The sequence below is a fragment of the Delphinus delphis genome, chromosome 10, assembly GCF_949987515.2.
Source record: "Delphinus delphis chromosome 10, mDelDel1.2, whole genome shotgun sequence".
Classification (NCBI taxonomy): domain Eukaryota; kingdom Metazoa; phylum Chordata; class Mammalia; order Artiodactyla; family Delphinidae; genus Delphinus; species Delphinus delphis.
The window spans coordinates 64,953,190-64,974,488 of NC_082692.2; the positions used below are offsets into that span (position 1 = coordinate 64,953,190).

At 45.2% G+C, this 21,299-nt stretch overlaps 2 protein-coding genes across 2 annotated transcripts in view; both read right to left on the bottom strand.

Annotated features, from left to right (window-relative positions):
* Positions 1-10,387, bottom strand: part of PRKAR2A (protein kinase cAMP-dependent type II regulatory subunit alpha) — a 77,557-nt gene extending 67,170 nt beyond the window's left edge. The window contains exon 1 of the mRNA XM_060022439.1: positions 9,890-10,387. Coding sequence (XP_059878422.1) covers positions 9,890-10,142 — 253 coding nt within the window. The 5' untranslated portion in view covers positions 10,143-10,387. The remainder of the gene's footprint in view (positions 1-9,889) is intronic.
* Positions 10,388-15,996: 5,609 nt separating this feature from the next.
* Positions 15,997-21,299, bottom strand: part of SLC25A20 (solute carrier family 25 member 20) — a 31,661-nt gene continuing 26,358 nt past the window's right edge. The window contains exons 5-9 of the mRNA XM_060022441.1: positions 19,467-19,584; positions 18,709-18,781; positions 18,226-18,335; positions 17,263-17,387; positions 15,997-16,848 (exon numbers count right to left, since the gene is read on the bottom strand). Coding sequence (XP_059878424.1) covers positions 16,786-16,848; positions 17,263-17,387; positions 18,226-18,335; positions 18,709-18,781; positions 19,467-19,584 — 489 coding nt within the window. The 3' untranslated portion in view covers positions 15,997-16,785. The remainder of the gene's footprint in view (positions 16,849-17,262; positions 17,388-18,225; positions 18,336-18,708; positions 18,782-19,466; positions 19,585-21,299) is intronic.

A 21,299-nucleotide genomic window follows, 5' to 3' on the forward strand; every position in this document is an offset into this window, starting at 1 on the left:
CAAGGAGGGAGGCAGTTTCAAAGGGGGCTGGTTCAACAGTGTCAAAATCCTGCGGAAAGATCCAGATATGTGAACTGCAGGAATATTATTGTTAAGCAAGTCCCCAAAAAGTTCCACTAATGCAATTTAGACCAACTCCTACTGTTATGTGATATATACTGTGCAATAAAAAATGCTGGGGAAATATCCTAAGGAATCCACTAAACAACTACAAAACTCAAGTTCAGCAAGGCTGCAAGATACAAGGTCAATATTTGAAAAATTAACTGTATTTCTATACACTTGCAATGAGCAATCTGAAAAAGAAATTAAGAAAACAATTCCATTTACAATCACACCAAAAGAAATAAATTACTTAGGAATAAATTTAACAAAGAAGTGCAAAACTTATATTCTGAGAACCACAAAACATTTGTAGTTCTTTTTTTTTGAATTTTATTTCATCTATTTTTTTATACAGCAGGTTCTTATTAGTTATCCATTTTATACATATTAGTATATGTATGTCAATATCCCAATTCATCACACCACCACCACCGCCACCCCCGCTGCTTTCCCCCCTTGGTGTCCATATGTTTGTTCTTTACATCTGTGTCTCAATTTCTGTCCTGCAAACCAGTTCATCTGTACTATTTTTCTAGACTCCACATATATGCGTTAATATACGATATTTGTTTTTCTCTTTCTGACTTATTCACTCTGTATGACAGTCTCTAGATTCATCCACGTCTCTACAAATGACCCAATTTCGTTCCTTTTTATGGCTGAGTAATATTCCATCGTATATATACCACATCTTCTTTATCCATTCGTCTGTCGACGGGCATTTAGGTTGCTTCCATGACCTGGCTATTGTAAATAATGCTGCAATGAACATTGGGGTGCATGTGTCTTTTTGAATTATGTTTTTTTCTGGGTAGATGCCCAGTAGTGGGATTGCTGGGTCATATGGTAATACTATTTTTAGTTTTTTAAGGAACTTCCATACTGTTCTCCACAGTGGCTGTATCAATTTACATTCCCACCAACAGTGCAAGAGTGTTCCCTTTTCTCCACACCCTCCCCAGCATTTGTTGTTTGTAGATTTTCTGATGATGCCCATTCTAACTGGTGTGAGGTGATACCTCATTGTAGTTTAGATTTGCATTTCTCTAATAATTAGTGATGTTGAGCAGCTTTTCATGTGCTTCTTGGCCATCTTTATGTCTTCTTTGGAGAAATTTAGGTCTTCTGTCCATTTTTGGATTGGGTTTTTTTTTTTTTTTTAATATTGAGCTGCATGAGCAGTTTTTGGAGATTAATCCTTTGTCCGTTGATTTGTTTGTAAATATTTTCTCTTATTTCGTCTTGCTGGTAGTTCCCCTTGCTTTGCAAAAGCTTTTAAGTTTCATTAGGTCCCATTTGTTTATTTTTGTTTTTATTTCCATTTCTCTAGGAGGTAGGTCAAAAAGGATCTTGCTGTGATTTATGTCATAGAGTGTTCTTCCTATGTTTTCCTCTAAGAGTTTTATAGTGTCCAGTCTTACATTTAGGTCTCTAATCCATTTTGAGTTTATTTTTGTGTATGGTGTTAGGGAGTGTTCTAATTTCATTCTTTTACATGTAGCTGTCCAGTTTGCCCAGCACCACTTATTGAAGAGACTGTCTTTTCTCCATTTTGTATCCTTGCCTCCTTTGTCATAGATTAGTTGACCATAGCTGCGTGGGTTTATCTCTGGGCTTCCTATCCTGTTCCACTGATCTATGTTTCTGTTTTTGTGCCAGTACCATACTGTCTTGATTACTGTAGCTTTGTAGTATAGTCTGAAGTCAGTAAGTCTGATTCCTCCAGCTTCGTTTTTCGTTCTCAAGACTGCTTTGGCTATTTGGGGTCTTTTGTGTCTCCATACAAATTTTAAGATTTTTTGTTCTAGTTCTGTAAAAAAATGCCAGTGGTAGTTTGATAGGGATTGCATTGAATCTGTAGATTGCTTTGGGTAGTAGAGTCATTTTCACAATATTGATTCTTCCAATCCAAGAACGTGGTATATCTATCCATTTGTTTGTATCATCTTTAATCTCTTTCATCAGTGTCTTACAATTTTCTGCATACAGGTCTTTTGTCCCCCTAGGTAGGTTTATTCCTAGGTATTTTATTCTTTTTGTTGCAATGGTAAATGGGAGTGTTTCCTTAATTTCTATTTCAGACTTTACTTTTCATCATTAGTGCATAGGAATGCAAGAGATTTCTGTGCATTAATTTTGTATCCTGCTACTTTACCAAATTCATTGATTACCTCTAGTAGTTTTCTGTTGGCATCTTTAGGATTCTCTATGTATAGTATCATGACATCTGCAAACAGTTTTACTTCTTCTTTTCCAATTTGTATTCCTTTTATTTCTCTATTTTCTCTAATTGCCATGGCTAGGACTTCCAAAACTATGTTGAATAATAGTGGTGAGGCTTCCCTGGTGGCGCAGTGGTTGAGAGTCCACCTGCCGATGCAGGGGACACAGGTTTGTGCCCTGGTCCGGGAAGATCCCACATGCCATGGAGCGGCTGGGCCCGTGAGCCATGGCCGCTGAGCCTGCGCGTCCGGAGCCTGTGCTCCACAACGGGAGAGGCCACAACAGCGAGCAGCCCGCGTACCGCAAAACAACAACAACAACAAATAGTGGTGAGAGTGGACATTCTTGTCTTGTTCCTGATCTTAGAGGAAATGCTTTCAGTTTTTCACCAATGAGAATGATGTTTGTTGTGGGTTTGTCATATATGGCCTTTATTATGTTGAGGTAGGCTCCCTCTATGCCCACTTTCTGGAGAGTTTTTGTCATAAATGGGTGTTGAATTTTGTCAAAAGCGTTTTCTGCATCTATTGAGATGATCATATGGTTTTTATTCTTCAATTTGTTAATATGGTGTATCACATTGATTGCCATATACTGAAGACTCCTTGCATCCCTGGGATAAATCCCACTTGATCATAGTGTATGATCCTTTTAATGTGTTGTTGGATTCTGTTTGCTAGTATTTTGTTGAGGATTTTTGCATCTATATTCATCAGTGATATTGGTCTGTAATTTTCTTTTTTTGTAGTATCTTTGTCTGGTTTTGGTATCAGGGTGATGGTGGCCTCACAGAATGAATTTGGAAGTGCTCCTTCCTCTGCAATTTTTTGGAAGAGTTTGAGAAGGATGAGTGTTAGCTCTTCTCTAAATATTTGATAGAATTCACCTGTGAAGTCATCTGGTTCTGGACTTTTGTTTGGAGATTGTAAGATTTTTAATCACAGTTTCAATTTCATTACTTGTGATTGGCCTGTTCATATTTTCTGTTTCTTTCTGGTTCAGTCTTGGAAGGCTATACCTTTCTAAAAATTTGTCCAATCTTCCAGGTTGTCCATTTTATTGGCATGGAGTTGCTTGTAGTAGTCTCTTACGATGCTTTGTACTTCTGCGGTGTCTGTTTAACTTCTCCTTTTTCATTCTTAATTTTATTGTTTTGAGTCCTCTCCCTCTTTTTCTTGATGAGTCTGGCTAATGGTTTATCAATTTTGTTTATCTTCTCAAAGAACCAGCTTTTACTTTTATTGATCTTTGCTATTGTTTTCTTTGTTTCTATTTCATTTATTTCTGCTCTGATCTGTATGATTTTTTTTCTTCTACTAACTTTGGGTTTTGTTTGTTCTTCTTTCTCTAGTTCCTTCAGGTGTAAGGTTAGATTGTTTATTTGAGATTTCTTGTTTCTTGAGGTAGGTTTGTATTGCTATAAACTTCCCTCTTAGAACTGCTTTTGCTGCATCCCATAGGTTTTGGATCGTCGTGTTTTCATTGTCATTTGTCTCTAGGTATTTTTTGATTTCCTCTTTGATTTCTTCAATGATCTCTTGGTTATTTAGTTATGAATTGTTTGTGGTTTTTACGTCTTTCTTCCCTGTAATTGATTTCTAATCTCATAGCGTTGTGGTCAGAAAAGACGCTTGATACGATTTCAATTTTCTTAAATTTACTGAGGCTTGATTTGTGACCCAAGATGTGAGATCTATCCTGGAGAATGTTCTGTGTGCACTTGAGAAGAAAGTGTAATCTGCTGTTTTTGGATGGAATGTCCTATAAATATCAGTTAAATCTATCTGGTCTATTGTGTCATTTAAAGCTTGTGTTTCCTTATTAAGTTTATGTGTGGATGATCTTTCCATTCGTGTAAGTGAGGTGTTAAAATCCCCCACTATTATCATGTTACTGTCGATTTTCTCTTTTAGAGGTGTTAGCAGTTGCCTTATGTATTGAGGTGCTCCTATGTTGGGTGCATATATATTTATAATTGTTATTTCTTCTTCTTGGATTGATCCCTTGATCATTATGTAGTGTGCTTCCTTGTCTCTTGTAACATTCTTTATTTTAAAGCCTATTTTATCTGATATGAGTATTGCTACTCCAGCTTTCTTTTGATTTCCATTTACATGGAATATCTTTTTCCATCCCCTCACTTTCAGTCTGTATGTGTCCCTAGGTCTGAAGTGGGTCTCTTGTAGACAGCATATATATGGGTCTTGTTTTTGTATCCATTCAGCGAGCCTGTGTCTTTTGGTTGGAGCATTTAATCCATTCAAGTTTAAGGTAATTATCGATATGTATGTTCCTATTACCAATTTCTTAATCGTTTTGGGTTTGTTTTTGTAGGTCCTTTTCTTCTCTTGTGTTTCTCACTTAGAGAAGTTCCTTTAGCATTTGCTGTAGAGCTGGTTTGATGGTGCTGAATTCTCTTAGGTTTTGCTTGTCTGTAAGGCTTTTGATTTCTCCATCAAATCTGAATGAGATCCTTGCTGGGTAGAGTAATCTTGGTTGTAGGTTCTTCCCTTTCATCACTTTAAATATGTCATGCCACTCCCTTCTGGCTTGTAGAGTTTCTGCTGAGAAATCAGCTGTTTACCTTATGGGAGTTCCCTTATGTGTTATTTGTCATTTTTCCCTTGCTGCTTTCAATAATTTTTCTTTGTCTTTAATTTTTGCCAATTTGATTACTATGTGTCTCGGCATGTTTCTCCTTGGGTTTATCCTGTATGGGACTCTCTGCGCTTCCTGGACTTGGGTGGCTATTTCCTTTCCCATGTTAGGGAAGTTTTCGACTATAATCTCTTCAAATATTTTCTCAGGTCTTTTCTCTCTCTCCTCCTCCTGGGACCCCTATATGTGAATGTTGTTGCATTTAATGTTGTCTCAGAGGTCTCTTAGGCTGTCTTCATTTCTTTTCATTCTTTTTTCTATTCTTTTCTGCAGCAGTGAATTCCACCATACTGTCTTCCAGGTAGGTCACTTATCCGTTCTTCTGCCTCAGTTATTCTGCTATTGATTCCTTCTAGTGTATTTTTCATTTCAGTTATTGTACCGTTCCTCTCTGTTTGTTTGTTCTTTAATTCTTCTAGGTCTTTGTTAAACATTTCTTGCATCTTCTCAATCTTCGCCTCCATTCTTTTTCTGAGGTCCTGGATCATCTTCACTATCATTATTCTGAATTCTTTTTCTGGAAGGTTGCCAATCTCCACTTCATTTAGTTGTTTTTCTGGCGTTTTATCTTGTTCCTTCATCTGGTACATAGCCCTCTGTCTTTTCATCTTGTCTATCTTTCTGTGAATGTGGTTTTTGTTCCACAGGCTGCAGGACTGTTCTTCTTTCTTTTGCTGTCTGCCCTCTAGTGGATGAGGCTATCTAAGAGGCTTGTGCAAGTTTCCTGATGGGAGGGACTGGTGGTGGGTAGAGCTGGCTGTTGCGCTGGTGTGCAGAGCTCAGTAAAACTTTAATCCGCTTGTCTGCTGATGGGTGGAGCCGGGTTCCCTCATTGTTGGTGGTTTGGCCTGAGGCGACCCAACACTAGAGTCTACCTGGGCTCTTTGGTGGGGCTAATGGCGGACTCTGGGAGGGCTCACGCCAAGGAGTACTTCCCAGAACTTCTACTGCCAGTGTCCTTGTCCTCATGGTGAGACACAGACCCCCGCCCCCTGCCTCTGCAGGAGACCCTCCAACACTAGCAGGTAGGTCTTGTTCAGTCTCCTATGGGGTCACTGCTCCTTCTCCTGGGTCTCAATGTGCACACTACTTTGTGTGTGTCCTGCAAGAGTTGAGTCTCTGTTTCCCCCAGTCCTGTCGAAGTCCTGCAATCAAATCCCACTAGCCTTCAAAGGCTGATTCTCTAGGAATTCCTCCTCCCTTTGCCGGACCCCCAGGTTGGGAAGCCTGACATTGGGCTCAGAACCTTCACTCCAGTCGGTTGCCTTCTGTGGTATAAGTGTTCTCCCATTTGTGAGTCACCCACCCAGCAGTTATGGATTTGATTTTATTGTGATTGCACCCCTCCTATGGTCTCATTGTGGCTTCTCCTTTGTCTTTGGATGTGGGGTATCTTTTTTGGTGAATTCCAGTGTCTTCCTATCGATGAGCGTTCAGCAGTTAGTTGTGGCTCCGGTGCTCTCGCAAGAGGGAGTGAGAGTACGTCCTTCTACTCCACCATATTGAACCAATCAAACATTTGTAGTTCTTTAATTTAGAAATTAAAGAAGATCTAAATAAATGGGAAGACATCCCATACTCATAGATCAGAAGACTTAACGTTGTAAAAAGGCAATACTCTCCAAATTAATCTACAAATTCGAAGGAATTTCTGTCAAAATCCCAGATGGCCTCTTTGCAGAAATCGACAAACTAATCCTAAAATTCATATGGAACTGCAAATAGCCAAAACAACTTTGAAAAAGAACAAAGTTGGAGAATTCACATTTCCTGATTCCAAAACTACCACAAATCTACAGTAATCAGTGTAGTAGTGGCATACAGACAGATATATAGATCAATGGAATAGAACCACGAGTTCAAAACAGGCTCTCACATTTACAGTCAATTGATTTTCAACAAGAGTACCAAGACAATTAAATGGGGAAGGAATAGTCTTTTTATTTTAATTTTTTGTTTTTTTTGGCTGTGTTGGGTCTTCGTTGCTGCGTGCGGGCTTTCTCTAGTTGCAGTGAGCGGGGGCTACTCTTTAGTTGCAGTGCACGGGCTTCTCATCATGGTGGCTTCTCTTGTTGCAGGGTACAGGCTCTAGGCGTGCAGGCTTCAGTAGTTGGAGCACGCGGGCCCTAGAGCACAGGGACTTCGGTAGTTGCAGCATGTGGTCTCTAGAGTGCACAGGCTTCAGCAGTCGAGGCACATAGGCTCCGTAGTTGTGGCTCGCGGTCTTAGAGCGCAGGCTCACTAGCTATGGCGCACAGGCTTAGCTGCTCCAAGGCATGTGGGATCTTTCAGGACCAGGGATCAAACCCGTTTCCCCTGCACTAGCAGGCAGATTGTTAACCACTGCGCCACCAGGGAAGTCCACCAAGAATAGTCTTTTTAATAAGTGGTGCTGGAACAACTGGATATCCACATATAAAAGAATGAAGTGGAACTTCCCTGGTGGTCCATTGGTAAAGAACCCTCCTTCCAATGCAGGGGACACGAGTTTGATCCCTGGTCAGGGAACTAAAATCCCACATTCCACAGGGCAACTACTGAGCTCACACGCCTCAACTAGAGAGCCCCTGTGCAGCAAACTACAGAGCCCACGCACTCTGGAGCCCCCGCACAACAACTACAGAGCCCACACGCTCTGGAGCCCGCACACCACAACTGAAGAGAGAAAACCCGCACACCACAACTGAAGAGAGAAAACCCGCGTGCCACAACTAGAGAGCCCGCACGCTGCAAGTACTGAGCCCACGTGCTCTAGAGCCCGTGCACCACGACTAGAGAGAAGCCCGCACACTGCAATGATAGATCCTGCATGCTGCAACGAAGATCCCGTGTGCCACAACTAAGACCCAACACAGCCAAATAAATTAATTTATATTAAAAAAATGTAAAACAACCCACTAAATGACAGAAAATATTTTAAAGTCATATATCTGTTAAAGGATTTGTTTAGAATATACAGAGAACACTTACAACTTAATAATAAAAACACAAATAAACCAATTAAAAAATGGACAAAGGCTCAGAATAGACATTTCTTCAAAGAACATACACAAATGACCGACAAACACATGGAAAGATGCTCAACATCATTATGGAACTGCAAAGCAAAACTACAGTGAGGTACTATAATACTTCCTACCCACTAGGCTGGCTATCATAATAAAGATAATGAGTGTTGACAAGGATGGGGAGGAATTAGAACCCTCAAGTTTTCTTTATTTTTTTCATAATAGTCATCCTCATGGGTGTGAAGTGGTATCTCACTGTGCGCCATGTATTTTTAAGTTATTATCTGTAAATAGAAGTTCACCTTGTGTTGATTTCTATAATATACTTAGCACAGTCACTGAAGAGATATAAACAAACAAAAAATTTAAATACCAATAAAATAAAGCATAGGGTTACAAAGATTTAAGTCAATTCAACTTTGAAAAAGATATTAAAGAGGACAAAGAATGAAGACATAACATAAAGCTTGTAAACTCTGTTTTACTCATCTGGGACTAATAGCTAAACTACTAATGTTTTGTGTACATAAAAATTGTTGCAAAGCAAGTTACAGCTTTGTGATTTATTGTTATGACAGTGAAATTGTTGAGATTGTTGTGAGATTGTTGTCACGAACCCTATTTTAAAGATAAGTAAATTTGAAATCAAACAGGTTCCACAGCTTGTCTTAGACCACAAAGCAATTCTGTGACAGAGAGTTGGAAAATAATTTCTGATTTCCAGGTTTAAGGTGAAAAACTCATAATTTAATGTGCATTAAGTCAAGGGAAACATGATAGAGAAATCTCCACTCTTAGCATGAATAAACTTAGGGAAGTTATCCAGAACACTGAAGCTTACAACGTCCAGCAGCGATGACCAATAATTAACTCTCTGCCAGCCTAACTTGAATGTGGATTCAACTCAGAACTGGGTTGTTAGGTTTTTTTCAGTATGATCCAATAACACTAACACTCTAACTTTGCCTCTCAAATGTTTTCATTGTTTTGTTAAATTTTGGCTGTTCAAAAGTAGGGTAATTCTATTAAATTGACAAAGCCTGTGTTGAAGCAATCACGGAAAATGGAAATGCTTTTTGACTATCTTGCTTAACTCAGATGTACAAGTGTTACTTGTCTTCTTTCCTGCACCATATGCGAGAAAAAGTTATTGTTTACCCTCACCGAATTTGATCCAATCATTTTAGCCAAATTAAAAAATATATATATAAATATATAAATATATATATATATATATATATATATATACACTCAGGGTCAACATTAAGAAATGCATACTCAAGTATTCAAGGGTGAAATACTGGGATATGCTTTAAAATTCTTCAGCAAAGGAGAAAAAAAAAGGTACAAATGAAACATTTGTGACAGATATTCCAACTGTGTAATGTGGGTATTGGCATATAGAAGGTTCATTTCACTTTTCCTATTTTTGTCTATGCTTAAAGTTTTTCACAATAACTTTTCACAAAATGAATTCTTTCCAAAGTTACCGTCCTGGTTAGGAAATACGAATCAGTGGATGTGAATGTTCTCTTCGGAACGAAACTGCATGAAAGATCTCCAGCCGAGGCTAAGTGGCCGTGGGCTCCACGCCCCTCGGGCCCCGCGCCAGGACGCGGGCCGAAAGCGCGCACGTTTCCCTCGAGCTGAACCTCACAACTCGCTCTGTGCGCTCTAGAGCTCGCAGGACCGCCGAGCTCAATTTGGAAGTGGCCCACGCCGCGCTCACGCCGGCGGCTGGGGGAATCCGGACAAACTCCTCTCGAGGGCTCCAAGGTCCCACGGCCCAGTGTTGCGGGCCTGGCCCCCAGAAGCCCCTCCTAGGTCTCTAGAGACCCTCGGCACCGCTCCCTCCGTGCCCCCCACCGAGAACCTCGGCCCAGCCCTCCGCCTACCGTCCAAGTCCTCTTCGTCCTCCGACTCGCTGTCCGCGATCGCATCGGCGACAAGGCCAGGGCCGGGCTCTAGACCCTGGGAGCCGGAAGGAGGGGCGGCGGGCGGGGTGGAGGCTCTGGAGCGGGCCTCGCGCAGGCGGGTGAAGTAGTCCACCGCGAAGCCGACAAGGTCGGGCGGCTGCTGCCGCAACACCTCCACGGTGTAGCCCTGCAGCAGCTCTGTGAGCCCGGGAGGGATCTGGATGTGGCTCATGCCGGCGGCGGCAGGCGGGACCCAGCCGCCGGCGGCCACCGCCTGGACGCTCCCTCACGCCGGACTCTCGCCCCGCGCCCGCGAGGTCCCCTCACGCGCGACCCGGGTCGGGTCTTCCTCGCGCCACGCCGCCCTTTGTCCGGGTCTGCGTTTCAGGGCCGCACCACCCTACACTGCTCCGGCTGGCCTGGTGCCGCCGCCGCTGTCACTAGGCAGCCGCCGCCGCCTCGGGCACAGACGAGCGGGAGAGCTGGATGGGCGGGGCAGGAGCCCAGGTTGTGACGCACGCGGCCGCGGGCGTGCGCGCTCTCGCCGAGCGCCGGCCCTCAGTGCGCGTGCGCCAGTGGGCCGGCCGCCAGCCAGGCTGCCCGGGCAGTCTCCAGTCCAGGGGCAGGAAATGAGTGGTCTACCCGCTAAGCGGCGTCGTTACTGCCTCTCACCTTTCATTTCTAATTTCAATACACTCTAAGATCCAACCGTTTGTCAGCCCTTACTAGGCTCCAGGGACACAGCTGAGAGCCAGATGCAAGCATGCACATTACCACCCCGGTGTGGTTCTGGCTATGGTGGAAAACAAGAGGGCCCACTTTAGGGGGGGGACATTCAAGCTGACTCCGAGGCCTGGGTAGGATCTAACCACAGGAAGATCTGGAGGAGAGCCATGTGGGCATAGAGGACAGCAAGAGCAAAGGCATGGTAAAGTCAGAACCACCCTGACCGCTGGGAGGCATAGTGGCATGACCATAGGACCCTCAGAAGTCCGGCAGGAGGTCGTTGAGATGTCAAAGGAGGAAGCCCTTGTAGGTAGTAGGAGTTTCAGTGATATAGTAATTTGGGAGCCAAAGGCAGATAAATAAGCCTGGAAGAACTCAGTAGGCCAAACATGCTCCTTGAGAAAAGGGAATAAACGCCCAGGGCAGGAATGACCACTGTGCCTGTTTCTCCTCTTGAGCATTCCCACCAGGATTCCCAGGACTAGGTCTGCACACCCCTACTCTCCCCATACTTCACCCTGGGCCCTGGGCCAGCATTGCTTGATGGTGTTGAGCAGACCACAAGGCACTGTTAATCCTTTGCCCCTGGGGAGAGGGCATAGGCAAACTGGAGAGGCCATGCTATTTCCCAAGCTGCCCCTTCACCCACACCAGATTGGAAGGGAATAGAAAAAGGTGGAAACCTTCCTGGTATGTCCATACCATAGCCTAGGTACTGACCAAAGGCCCAGTAGGCATAGGACAAAGTCCTCCTTGTCTTTGCTGGGCCCAGCCATAAAGTGACTAGAGGTAGCCTTGGGAACCTGTAAGGCATTTGGGATGGTTAAGCTCCACCTGGTAATTACCCAGTATTAATTAAAATCCCCACTTGGACCTCTCATATTGACTTGGCACACAACCAGGAGTTCAGTGCTTCTGGGAACTGAGCTTCTAGAAAGAGGAATACCCGATCCCCACTGATGCAGAAGCCACCCAAGCTCTAGGCCAGGTAAGCCTGTGATTCTAAACAGCAGTGTCTCCCTAAACAAGTTTCTTGACTCCTGGGAGGAGTCCTGGACCATCAACTCTGTTAGGGAAGGGGTAGTGTCCAACTTGTTCCCTGCTGGGTCCTTACTGCACAGTCTTGGAGAAGATTTACTGAATGAATGAATGAATGAATGATAACTTTCCACACAGCAAGAAGAGCCAGTGAAACTGCTCTCCTGACCTCAGGCTCAGAACTAGGATCCTTTGCTTCAAAGCTATGCTTCTGATCTCAGAATATGAAGACTTCACTAAGTACAAGCAATGAGGAGCTAGAGGGACAGAGTACCTCAATTCTTCTCTGCTCGTGGGTAGACTGACCCTTCCAAGTTTTCCAGGAGTCAGCCCATACCCAGGAAACCTGGATGGGACTCCCACTGCACTGCCACACCTGGGGATCTGACCCACTTCAAGCAGTCCTACCACTAACCCTTTGGAAAGGCAAATTCGCAACTCCACTCTCTAGTTTGCCCATTTGTCAGGCTTTACATGTTTGACAGAGGGGCAGGCACCTGTACAGCTAGGACTCTAACTTCAGTTGCAAAATAGGGTAGGAGGAGGCTACTCCAGGACTGACAACAGAGCTGGCTGCAGGCAGGTTCTCCCCGTCACTCCAAGGAACCCCTGACAGCCTCTGCCAGAAGGTTGCTCCTCGTGACTTGTTCTCAGATACCCCACAGCTTGGCCATCCATCCATCTAGCAAACATGGCATTCAAAGGCATCCTTAGGCCTGGAGGAAATGAGGGCCATTGAAATCAGGAACCCCATAGCTGCTCCTTACCTGTCTCCAAGACCAGCCTCAAAGTAAGGATGGAGAGCCAGCCTCCAGGTCTAACTTGACTCCCCTCCCCTTGCACCTGGTCCCCAGAGCAGGGATCTATCTCTGCCCCTTCTGGGAAACCCTTCAATAGCAAGGGGAGTTCCAAGGGCCTTCATGAATGCCCAGTTGAGCTGGCAAAAGAATACAGCCCTGGAACAAGACAGAATACGAGGGGCCTGAGCCCCCATCTTCTACCCTTACCCTTCTAGGACCACCTTCATTCAAGCCTGTTCAGCTGCACCACTGGGGGTTACCATGGCAACCAAACCCACAGGCAGCCAGTAACTGGGAAACAGCTGCCAACAGCAAGTAATGGTGGGTAGAAAAGGTCAAGAGCAGAGACCCTCAAAAGCAAGAGAAATACAGCATCCATGGTAGAGAAAAGGAGGCCCTAGAGCCCTGACAGGCGCTCAGCCTACCCCAGTCCTACTCACTACCCAGCATGTAGTCATCATCTTGCACAGACTGCCACACCACCAACCTCAGGCAGACATGGACACGATGGGGCCAGTTCTCAGAAGTGTTCACAACTATGCTGAGTAACACAGGTGGGGCACATGTCTAGTCCAACAGCAGTAAGTCTGGTGAAAATGAACGTGGGTAGGGTACCAACTGCTATTTCCAATGAAACAGTTGTTTCATGTACTCTTTTTTATTTTTTTTAAGATTCTTTTCCCATATAGGCCATTACAGAGTATTGAGTAGAGTTCCCTGTGCTATACAGCAGGTTCTTATTAGTTATCTATTTTATATATAGTAGTGTGTATATGTTAGTCCCAATCTCCCAATTTATTCCTCCCCCTCCCCGTTTCATGTACTCTTGACAGGTTTATTATTTAAAAGGTTTTTTTCCTCTCCTTCCAGGAAGAAGGTAGATGCCCATACTCCCCCAGACTTCTCTGGAAGACAGCCTGCTCTTGGCCCAGGCCCCCTGGTTTACACACTTTCTGTCCTCTGATGCCCTCTACCTACGTGGGGGACTCAGCTTCAGCAGGAACACCTCCCTCTTCTCTGCCCAAAGGGGCTGCTTCTCTATGCCCCTCCAGTCCCCCACCCATCTCCTGGGACTTCTTGGTCATCTGACCACCTCTACATGCCAGCTCCCTGGTCCAGTCCTACCAGGATGTTTATTATGTACCACCATCAGTTTCTATTTTGCCTTAGAAACGTCCATTAGCCTCTAGTGGACAGGGGGGAGTGGGGAAGTGGGCTATATTTCCTTTGCCCTAACCCAAGCTGTATTTCAGCCTTCATAATGCCGCCCCCATGAGGCCACTGCCTTTGGTCCAGTTATTTTAACAAGCGTCCATGCTCAAGGGAGCAGTTAATTCCTGGGCTGCCTATTTCTGCACCTAAGAGCTAGCCCCTCCCTGGGACACCGTCCTGAGAAAGTGTCAGTCTCTGCAGCGGACCTAGCGTCTGCCTCTAGACATCTCAGGGCAAGAACAGAACCTGGGAAGCAAGGGAGAGCCTGGCTGGAGAGCTACAGGCCTGCATGCTGACTAGAGCAAAGAAAGCAGAAAAAGGAGCACTCAGCGAGCACTTGGCCCTGGGGCCTTCCCAGTGCCTGTTAGGACTCTGTGTGCCACCCCTAGCCTGACTCACAGGCCAGCTGCCTGGGCTTTGACCCTACAGTACAGACAGGCCTCTTGGAGTTTAGATCAAGCAGTCTGAGGACAGCCTCTGATAGCATCACAAGCCTTTCTTCAGGCCTGTGGACACCCAGACACTACTCTATTGTCCACACTCTGTTATCAATTTGCCAATGATCTTGGTAGATCAGTTTACCCTGTCTGAGCTTTGGCTTCCACATCTGAAAATGGGGGTATAAATCACTACCCATTAAACACTGAGTTACATGGGGTAAAGAGATGAGAATGAATCCATGAAGCGGCTGAAAAACGAATAAGGGGTTCTAGCCTCAAAAGAATTGTGGTAAAAGAACTGTGGGTAGAGATGCCATGACCTTACAGCAGAAATGGTGCTACTATTGCTTCTAATAGGTTAAAACAACCTGCCCTCTGCCCTTTACCTTTGACGGGATCATACTCTTCTTTGTGCCTGGATGAGGCTGTTATCACTGGCTGGTTGTTTTAACAATCACTGGCTTCTACTTAAGGCTGACTGTGACAGTCCGAGAAATTGCTTGGGAGGGCCCCAATCTCCCCTACCCATACCCCCAGTCAGGGAGAGAAGAGATATATCAGGAACAGGTGGCATTTCAAAGTGCATCATAAACAGAAAGTGCCAGCCAGGAGGGAGTTACTCACCATCTGCTCTGCTCCCTTCACAAATATGCCTCCAGGCACTTCCTTATTTGACTTAACATCTATTGAATACCCAAAGGAGTAGAAGAATTTACCACCACTAATATCAAGGAATCCAAATATTCCATTTTAAAATGGAAGCTGTTTCAAAGGGTAAATTATCCAGAAGCAGAGACTGTAAAAGTGATCCTGAGCCATGGAAATGGCTGGCATTTGGTTAGAATGCAAATGCACTCAGAGGAGCTCCTGGGAAAAGGCCGAGGTTTCAGGACTGTCTCAAGGACTGGGCAGTGCCTAGAAGAGCTCCAGGAGACACATATGTGGCCATCTCCAAATCAGTGAAAGATTAAACAAAGATATCCTGCAGCATGAGAGGGGAAAAGCATAACACTGAATTAATCTTCCCAGGCAGAGTGCACACAATTTTCATCCCTAAAATTGTTATTTTTTTACTTGACCATCATCCAGAAATATCTTCCCAGAAATAAATTCTCCTTCCTTAAACCACCAAATCTTCAGCTTCCAGCCAGCTTGGCCACACCCACTCCCAGATGGGGGTGGGTCCCTTCCCCTCTCACCCATTTACACTGAGTGATAGCTCTAAAGCCAAAGTCCAAGGATCTCTGTGCAGCTGCAGTGAGGTGGGAAGTGCCAGAACTGTGACTACCAGATGGAACAACACCAGAGAAGCCCAGCTCTGGCAGCCTCTCCCTCCCCCAGCCAAGGACAGACTAGCTTGTGACTCTCCATTATGACTCCCTCACCTCCTCCAGCTGCACCTGGTCATCATCATCAGCCTGATTAGTAATTCCAGACATCAGATCACACAGTGACCCCAAAGTACATATGAAAACTCAGGATTGGTTTTGGCCTTTTAGAACAATTGACTCTCCATCCGTTAGCTAAGACACCCATGGCTGAGGGCAGAGAGGTGAAGAAATGAAGGGATGGGCTTCAGGCTCGACCCTGTGGGGGCCTGCATGCCAGGCTTGCACTGAGAGCTATGGGAACAGTTACCAATCACGTTGCCCCATCCCACCCCACCCCACCTCACCCTCCAGCAGCTGGAGCTGGGGCAGTCAGGGAAGGCTGGGCTGGCCAAAACTTGCTCCTCTTTCTCTTGCTAGAACCCCTGCCTGAAGAACCAGGGAAGGATACTCGATCCCTAACAGCCTCCACCAAGGCCACAGAGGCTGCTTGCTGAAATGACCCAGAATCAAAAGAAAAAAATTTCACACAATGCAAAAATTAGAAACAATATTTATTATTTCCTGTTAAAATAGGGTGCTCTCATGAGAAAAGAGTGTGCAAAAAGAGCCTTCCTACACCCTGGGCTTTCTCACTTATCCTAGCAAGCTGGGACTGTCGGTTCAAAATTCTCCTCCTCACCGTGTAGGAGGGAAAGCTCTCCACCTACTCCTGGAAATTAGGCTACTCTAGTTTTAATTTTGATTACTTGCATGCATTAAAAAAAAAAAACAAAACCTGACTGTTAACAGGCTATCTATCCCTAGGCACATTTGCTCAGTCCACTTGGGCAGACAGATGTGGGCCTCAAGTCCACATTCCCATGTGCAGGCCAGGATTAGATGATACCCTGGAAATCTGGTGAGTGTTCCTGGCTAGGGATCAAAGAAGGCCCCAGTTCCTGGTCAGATGGCTGAAAACATGCATAGTGTCTCCAGTGAGAGGCTGAGATTCCCTCTTTCTCAAGGAGTATTTTGGGTGTAGTAGGGCCAGTGATCAACTAGTAGACAGCATTCTGGCCACAGACAGTATCTGGTCTAGAAGCTACTTACTCCATCTCCAAATCCTCATGAGTTCCCTTAAATTGACTAGAGTGGATTCAAGTTGCAAAATGGCAAATTATACCAGGAAGAGGATGTCATTAAGACAATGGTCTCAACCATTGAGTCCGTGCACAGAGCTCACATCCCACCATGCCCCTCCCCTCACACTTCAGGACAGCCTAGTCCTGCCCACTGTTCCTCCTCGATGACAGCTTCCAGCATCCTGAAGCCTTGAGCAGCCTTCAGCCTCACAAGTTGGGCATGGCCCAATTAAGGAACTTCATGGCAACTTCAAAGCCAAGGAAACAGGCCTGAGAAGGGGTTGGAAGGAAGAGAAAAGCCAACAGGAGTTGTGACTATTCACAGAGACCCCAGCACTGTGCTTGACTGGCCCTGTCAGGACCAAAACCCCTTCCTAATCTCCCACCTCAGGTCACAGAATCAAGCTATGCTTTCTCATTCCTAAAAGGGAAAGAAAATGCATGTCCCCAAACTGCCCACTTCTGATGGCCAGGCCAGGAAATCAAAGCTCCTCACCTCAGAGGATCACAAAGGCAAATCTTCCTGACAGTTTCAGGAAAGGGAACAAATAAGGAGGCTCTGACTGAGGGTGGGATTTGGAAAAACTGAGCCCCCAATTCAATCCCAGAAGCAAGCAAAAGTCAGCCCACCTGCACCCTGCTCTGAGCCCCAAAGGGAAAGCACAGCCCCTGCCAGTCACTCACCGCATTGGCTGGGAAGGCTCGGATCATCACTGCATTGAACCCCTTATACAAGGATGTGATTCCTTCATTCCGGATCAGCTCCCTCAGCACATCTCTGAAGCCATTAGGATATTTCCCAGGAGGTGCTGTGGGCAGAAAGCAACTGTTAAGGCTTCAGGAAGCTTCCTGACCTGACCATGGTGACCTACATGGGGACAATATTGTAGTCAAGTCTTCCTGCAGGGCCACAGCACCAGCAAGAGGACACTTTGCAGGTCATCTGGGACCAGTCCACAGACAACACAGTTCACCTTGGGACAAACAAATACAAATGTCTGGATTACTGGTGCCAAGGGAGTGGAGAAGGGAATGAAGAATGAAACAGTCCTTCTGCTCATGTGAGGGAAGGAAGGTTGATTTGACTTCTTCTCTACTATTTTTCTTTTTTTGGGCCACGCTGCACGGCATGTGGGATCTTAGTTCCCTGACCAGGGACTGAACGTGTGCCCCCTGCAGTGGAAGCGAGGAGTCTTAACCACTGGACTGCCAGGGAAGTTCTTCTCTCACTTATTTTATGCTTAGGCTGACAAGAAAATGAGTCTAGGGGCTTCCCTGGTGGTGCAGTGGTTGAGAGTCTGCCTGCCGATGCAGGGGACATGGGTTCGTGCCCCGGTCCGGGAAGATCCCACATGCTGCAGAGCAGCTAGGCCCGTGAGCCATGGCCGCTGAGCCTGCGTGTCCGGAGCCTGTGCTCCACAACGGGAGAGGCCACAGCAGTGAGAGGCCCGCGTACTGCAAAAAAAAAAGAAAATGAGTCTAGCATTCCTAGAACACAAATGACTGCAAGGGAGAATGTTGGCCAGAGAGATGCTGAGTGCTACTGTGGAGATTGAGTATCCCTAGGGCCTTAAGAACTCTGTACCACAGGGGCAACCAGTTCTGGGACCCACTCCAACCCCATCTACCCTACTCTCCTTTACTAACCAGTCTGGAAGCGGGACTTGAGCACGTCTGGAGGGATTGCCACAGCCCAGTTGAAGATCCCTGCGATGCCCCCAGCCACCAGGATCCGAGGCACGCTGAGCTCATTGACACTGCAGAATACCAAACAGCCCCAGTCAGACAAAGGCTGTGACAGTGGTGTTCAGACCATCCCTCCTGTGCAGACAGGGCAGCCACAGAGAGGGAGAAACTGGCTGGAGGGAGGAGGTCCAAGGCCAAAGCTCCTGTGACATGGTAGCTGCCACTCGTTGAAGGAGGTTTCATGCACTTGTTTCAAACACTTCCTCCACCGGGTGAGGCACAGGGTAAAGGGTATTAGTTTTAGCTGGGCCTCAGCAGCAACAATAGGGAAGTGGACATGGAGACAGAAGCAAGTCCCACTTCTGCCTTCAGATCCACTAACAGGAAATGGCAACCTACCCATGATTGGGCAAAGTGGCTTCTAAGTTCTTCTGTTCTCCTCACCTCTTTTCCTCTGGAGTTAAGATATTTTTCAGCCATTCATATGTCATGAAATACATCCCACTGGCTGGAACATCTGTTAGTGGCAATAAAGAGGTAAATTAAATGATATAAAAATTCTCGCAGATTTCCTGATCTTAGAAGGACCAAGCTTGGCTTTGGACCCTTGAAGGTTTCCTGAGAAGCTCCTCAGCAGCACTTCCTATTTGCAATAATCACTTTGCAGTGACCAGATGCTGCTCTGGGGCGAGCACTGGTGTGAGTGAGCGCTAACATGCACGACATTATTTCATCTTCAAAGGCCCTCTGAGTGGTCCACACTAATATGCCCACTCCAAGCAGTTATAAACGAGCTAACATCTGGCCTTCCCCCAAGCTGTCATCTCAGGACAAGGGTTGAGCTGTCTCTGCCTCTTCTATTGCCACCTCAATAGGACATGCCTCTCAAGCCAAAAAGAGCTCCACTGCTCCTAAGTCATTCTTTCTTCCCACTCATCCCTCCAGTCACGATTTCCACTTGCTACTCCCCTCCGACTGCCAAGCTCATGATTTCCATCCTTGACGGCCAGCCTATCAGAAGGATGGAGGGTCCCCCCATCCTCATGTGTGTCCATGCTGGCCAGAGGTAAGATGGCCTAAAACCAGGACACACAGTGCCAGCCCTGTCAGAGCTGTGGCATGTATGGTGCCAAGGCTCGTCGGGAGATCCAGGCAAGACCCTCTGTGGCAAATCACCTCAGATGGAGGGCCTCAAAGGTTACCTCGCATGAGGGTGAGCACAGTCCCCTTGTAGATGCCTCGGATCCCAGCCTCCTTGTATAGCTTCTTTACACAGTCCAAGGCACCAGTATACTTGGTCTCCCCTGAAGAAGCTTGAATCTGAGAGGGAGGAAAGAGTCATCAAGTCAGCAACAGCAACATCAAAGTCAACAAACCTAGCAGGTTACAGAAGATTACATAGTGAGTGTGGGAGTGGTCATTATGCATTAGACCAATGAAATAATATAACTATCATTGTCAAATCGATAGTTATTTAGAAGGTACAATATTGGTGGAAGTTACTATGAAATAAGGCTAGGTGAATATATGACAAAATATAAACAAATTGACTAGAAAAAAAAATCAACAGAGGAGATGGAAAATACGTTGAAAAATAAGTTCCCAAATACAAGAGCATTCCCGATAAAGCTAGTTGGAAAAATAAAAAATAAAAAAAGCTAGTTGGCAGTCTAGAAGGGAGGAGACAAATACTTCAGTCAATCACTTATTCCTTCAACAAATATCCATTGACTACTAAATCCACTCCAAGCTCTAACTGATCATGAAGCTTGGTTAAAAGAAGGTGAACTGGAAATTGTATTCAGAGCTCTAAATGCCTGGATAGAGGTCCTGTGTAGAGCCAGGGGAGGGCAAAGGAGAGGCCCCCTATCCTAGTCTCTGGGCTCCAGGGCCTAAGAGCCAAGAGCCTGAGGGCAGGCAGGAGGTATCCCACAAAAGATCTGAGAGAAAGACAGCCCCATGTAGGATCCACAGCAAGTACAGAGTCAAGAGGAATCCGAACACACAAGGGCATCAACCAAAGAGTAGTTAAAGCTGGAAAGAGAGTTCAGATTTAATAGTTCCAAGGAGAAATACTTACAAAATAAATATATAAATCCAATAAATTTTTGTACATACAAACAATAACTAGTTGAAAAATAATGGAAAAGAATCCCATTCTAATAGCAATAAAGAATTATACTCCAGGGCTTCCCTGGTGGCACAGTGGTTGAGAGTCCGCCTGCCGATGCAGGGGACACGGGTTCGTGCTCCGGTCTGGGAAGATCCCACATGCTGCGGAGCGGCTGGGCCCGGGAGCCATGGCCGCTGAGCCTGCGCGTCGGAGTCTGTGCTCCGCAACGGGAGAGGCCACAACAGTGAGAGGCCCGCGAACCGCAAAAAAATAAATAAATAAATAAATAAATAAATCAGGTTTTCTTGAAGGGGCACCTGCACCTAATCCAGAACTCTCCATAATGCTAGAAATATGACAGTCCATGTTCATTGGTCTAATATTGCATATTTAGGTGAAATATTCCTTACTGTGCAACCTCTCGGTATTTTTTATTAGGTACCTAATAACTTCAATGAGTACAAGATAAATAATTGCGTGGACTCAAGCGTTTTAAAGGCTGTTCTTTAAAGTGAGTGCCTACCTTCATGAAATCTGCAATGTCTTAAACTAGCTCTTTTTATAGAGCTTGGCTTGTACTGGAGAAGAAATCAAGTCTATGAGATTCCCAAGAGCAAAAACGTGGCCTTGTTGATCATGATATCTCTAGCCCCTTGCCAGGAATCTAGTAGGTATGACTAGAAATTTATTAGTTAAATTAAGGTAGAAAAATCAATTCATAGTCAACTTTCAAGTAGCAAAACTTGAATACGCTAGATAGTACACAATGTCTCCTAAACTGATTTACATGTCTAAACTCAAGTTAAGCATTCCTTTAAATACATTGATCTGTGTTCCTCTGATAAAGTTACAGAAATACTTCTTCCAGTTTCTGTTTTTCCAATGAAATCACAGGAAGTGTGACTTGTTTAAGGAATAAAGA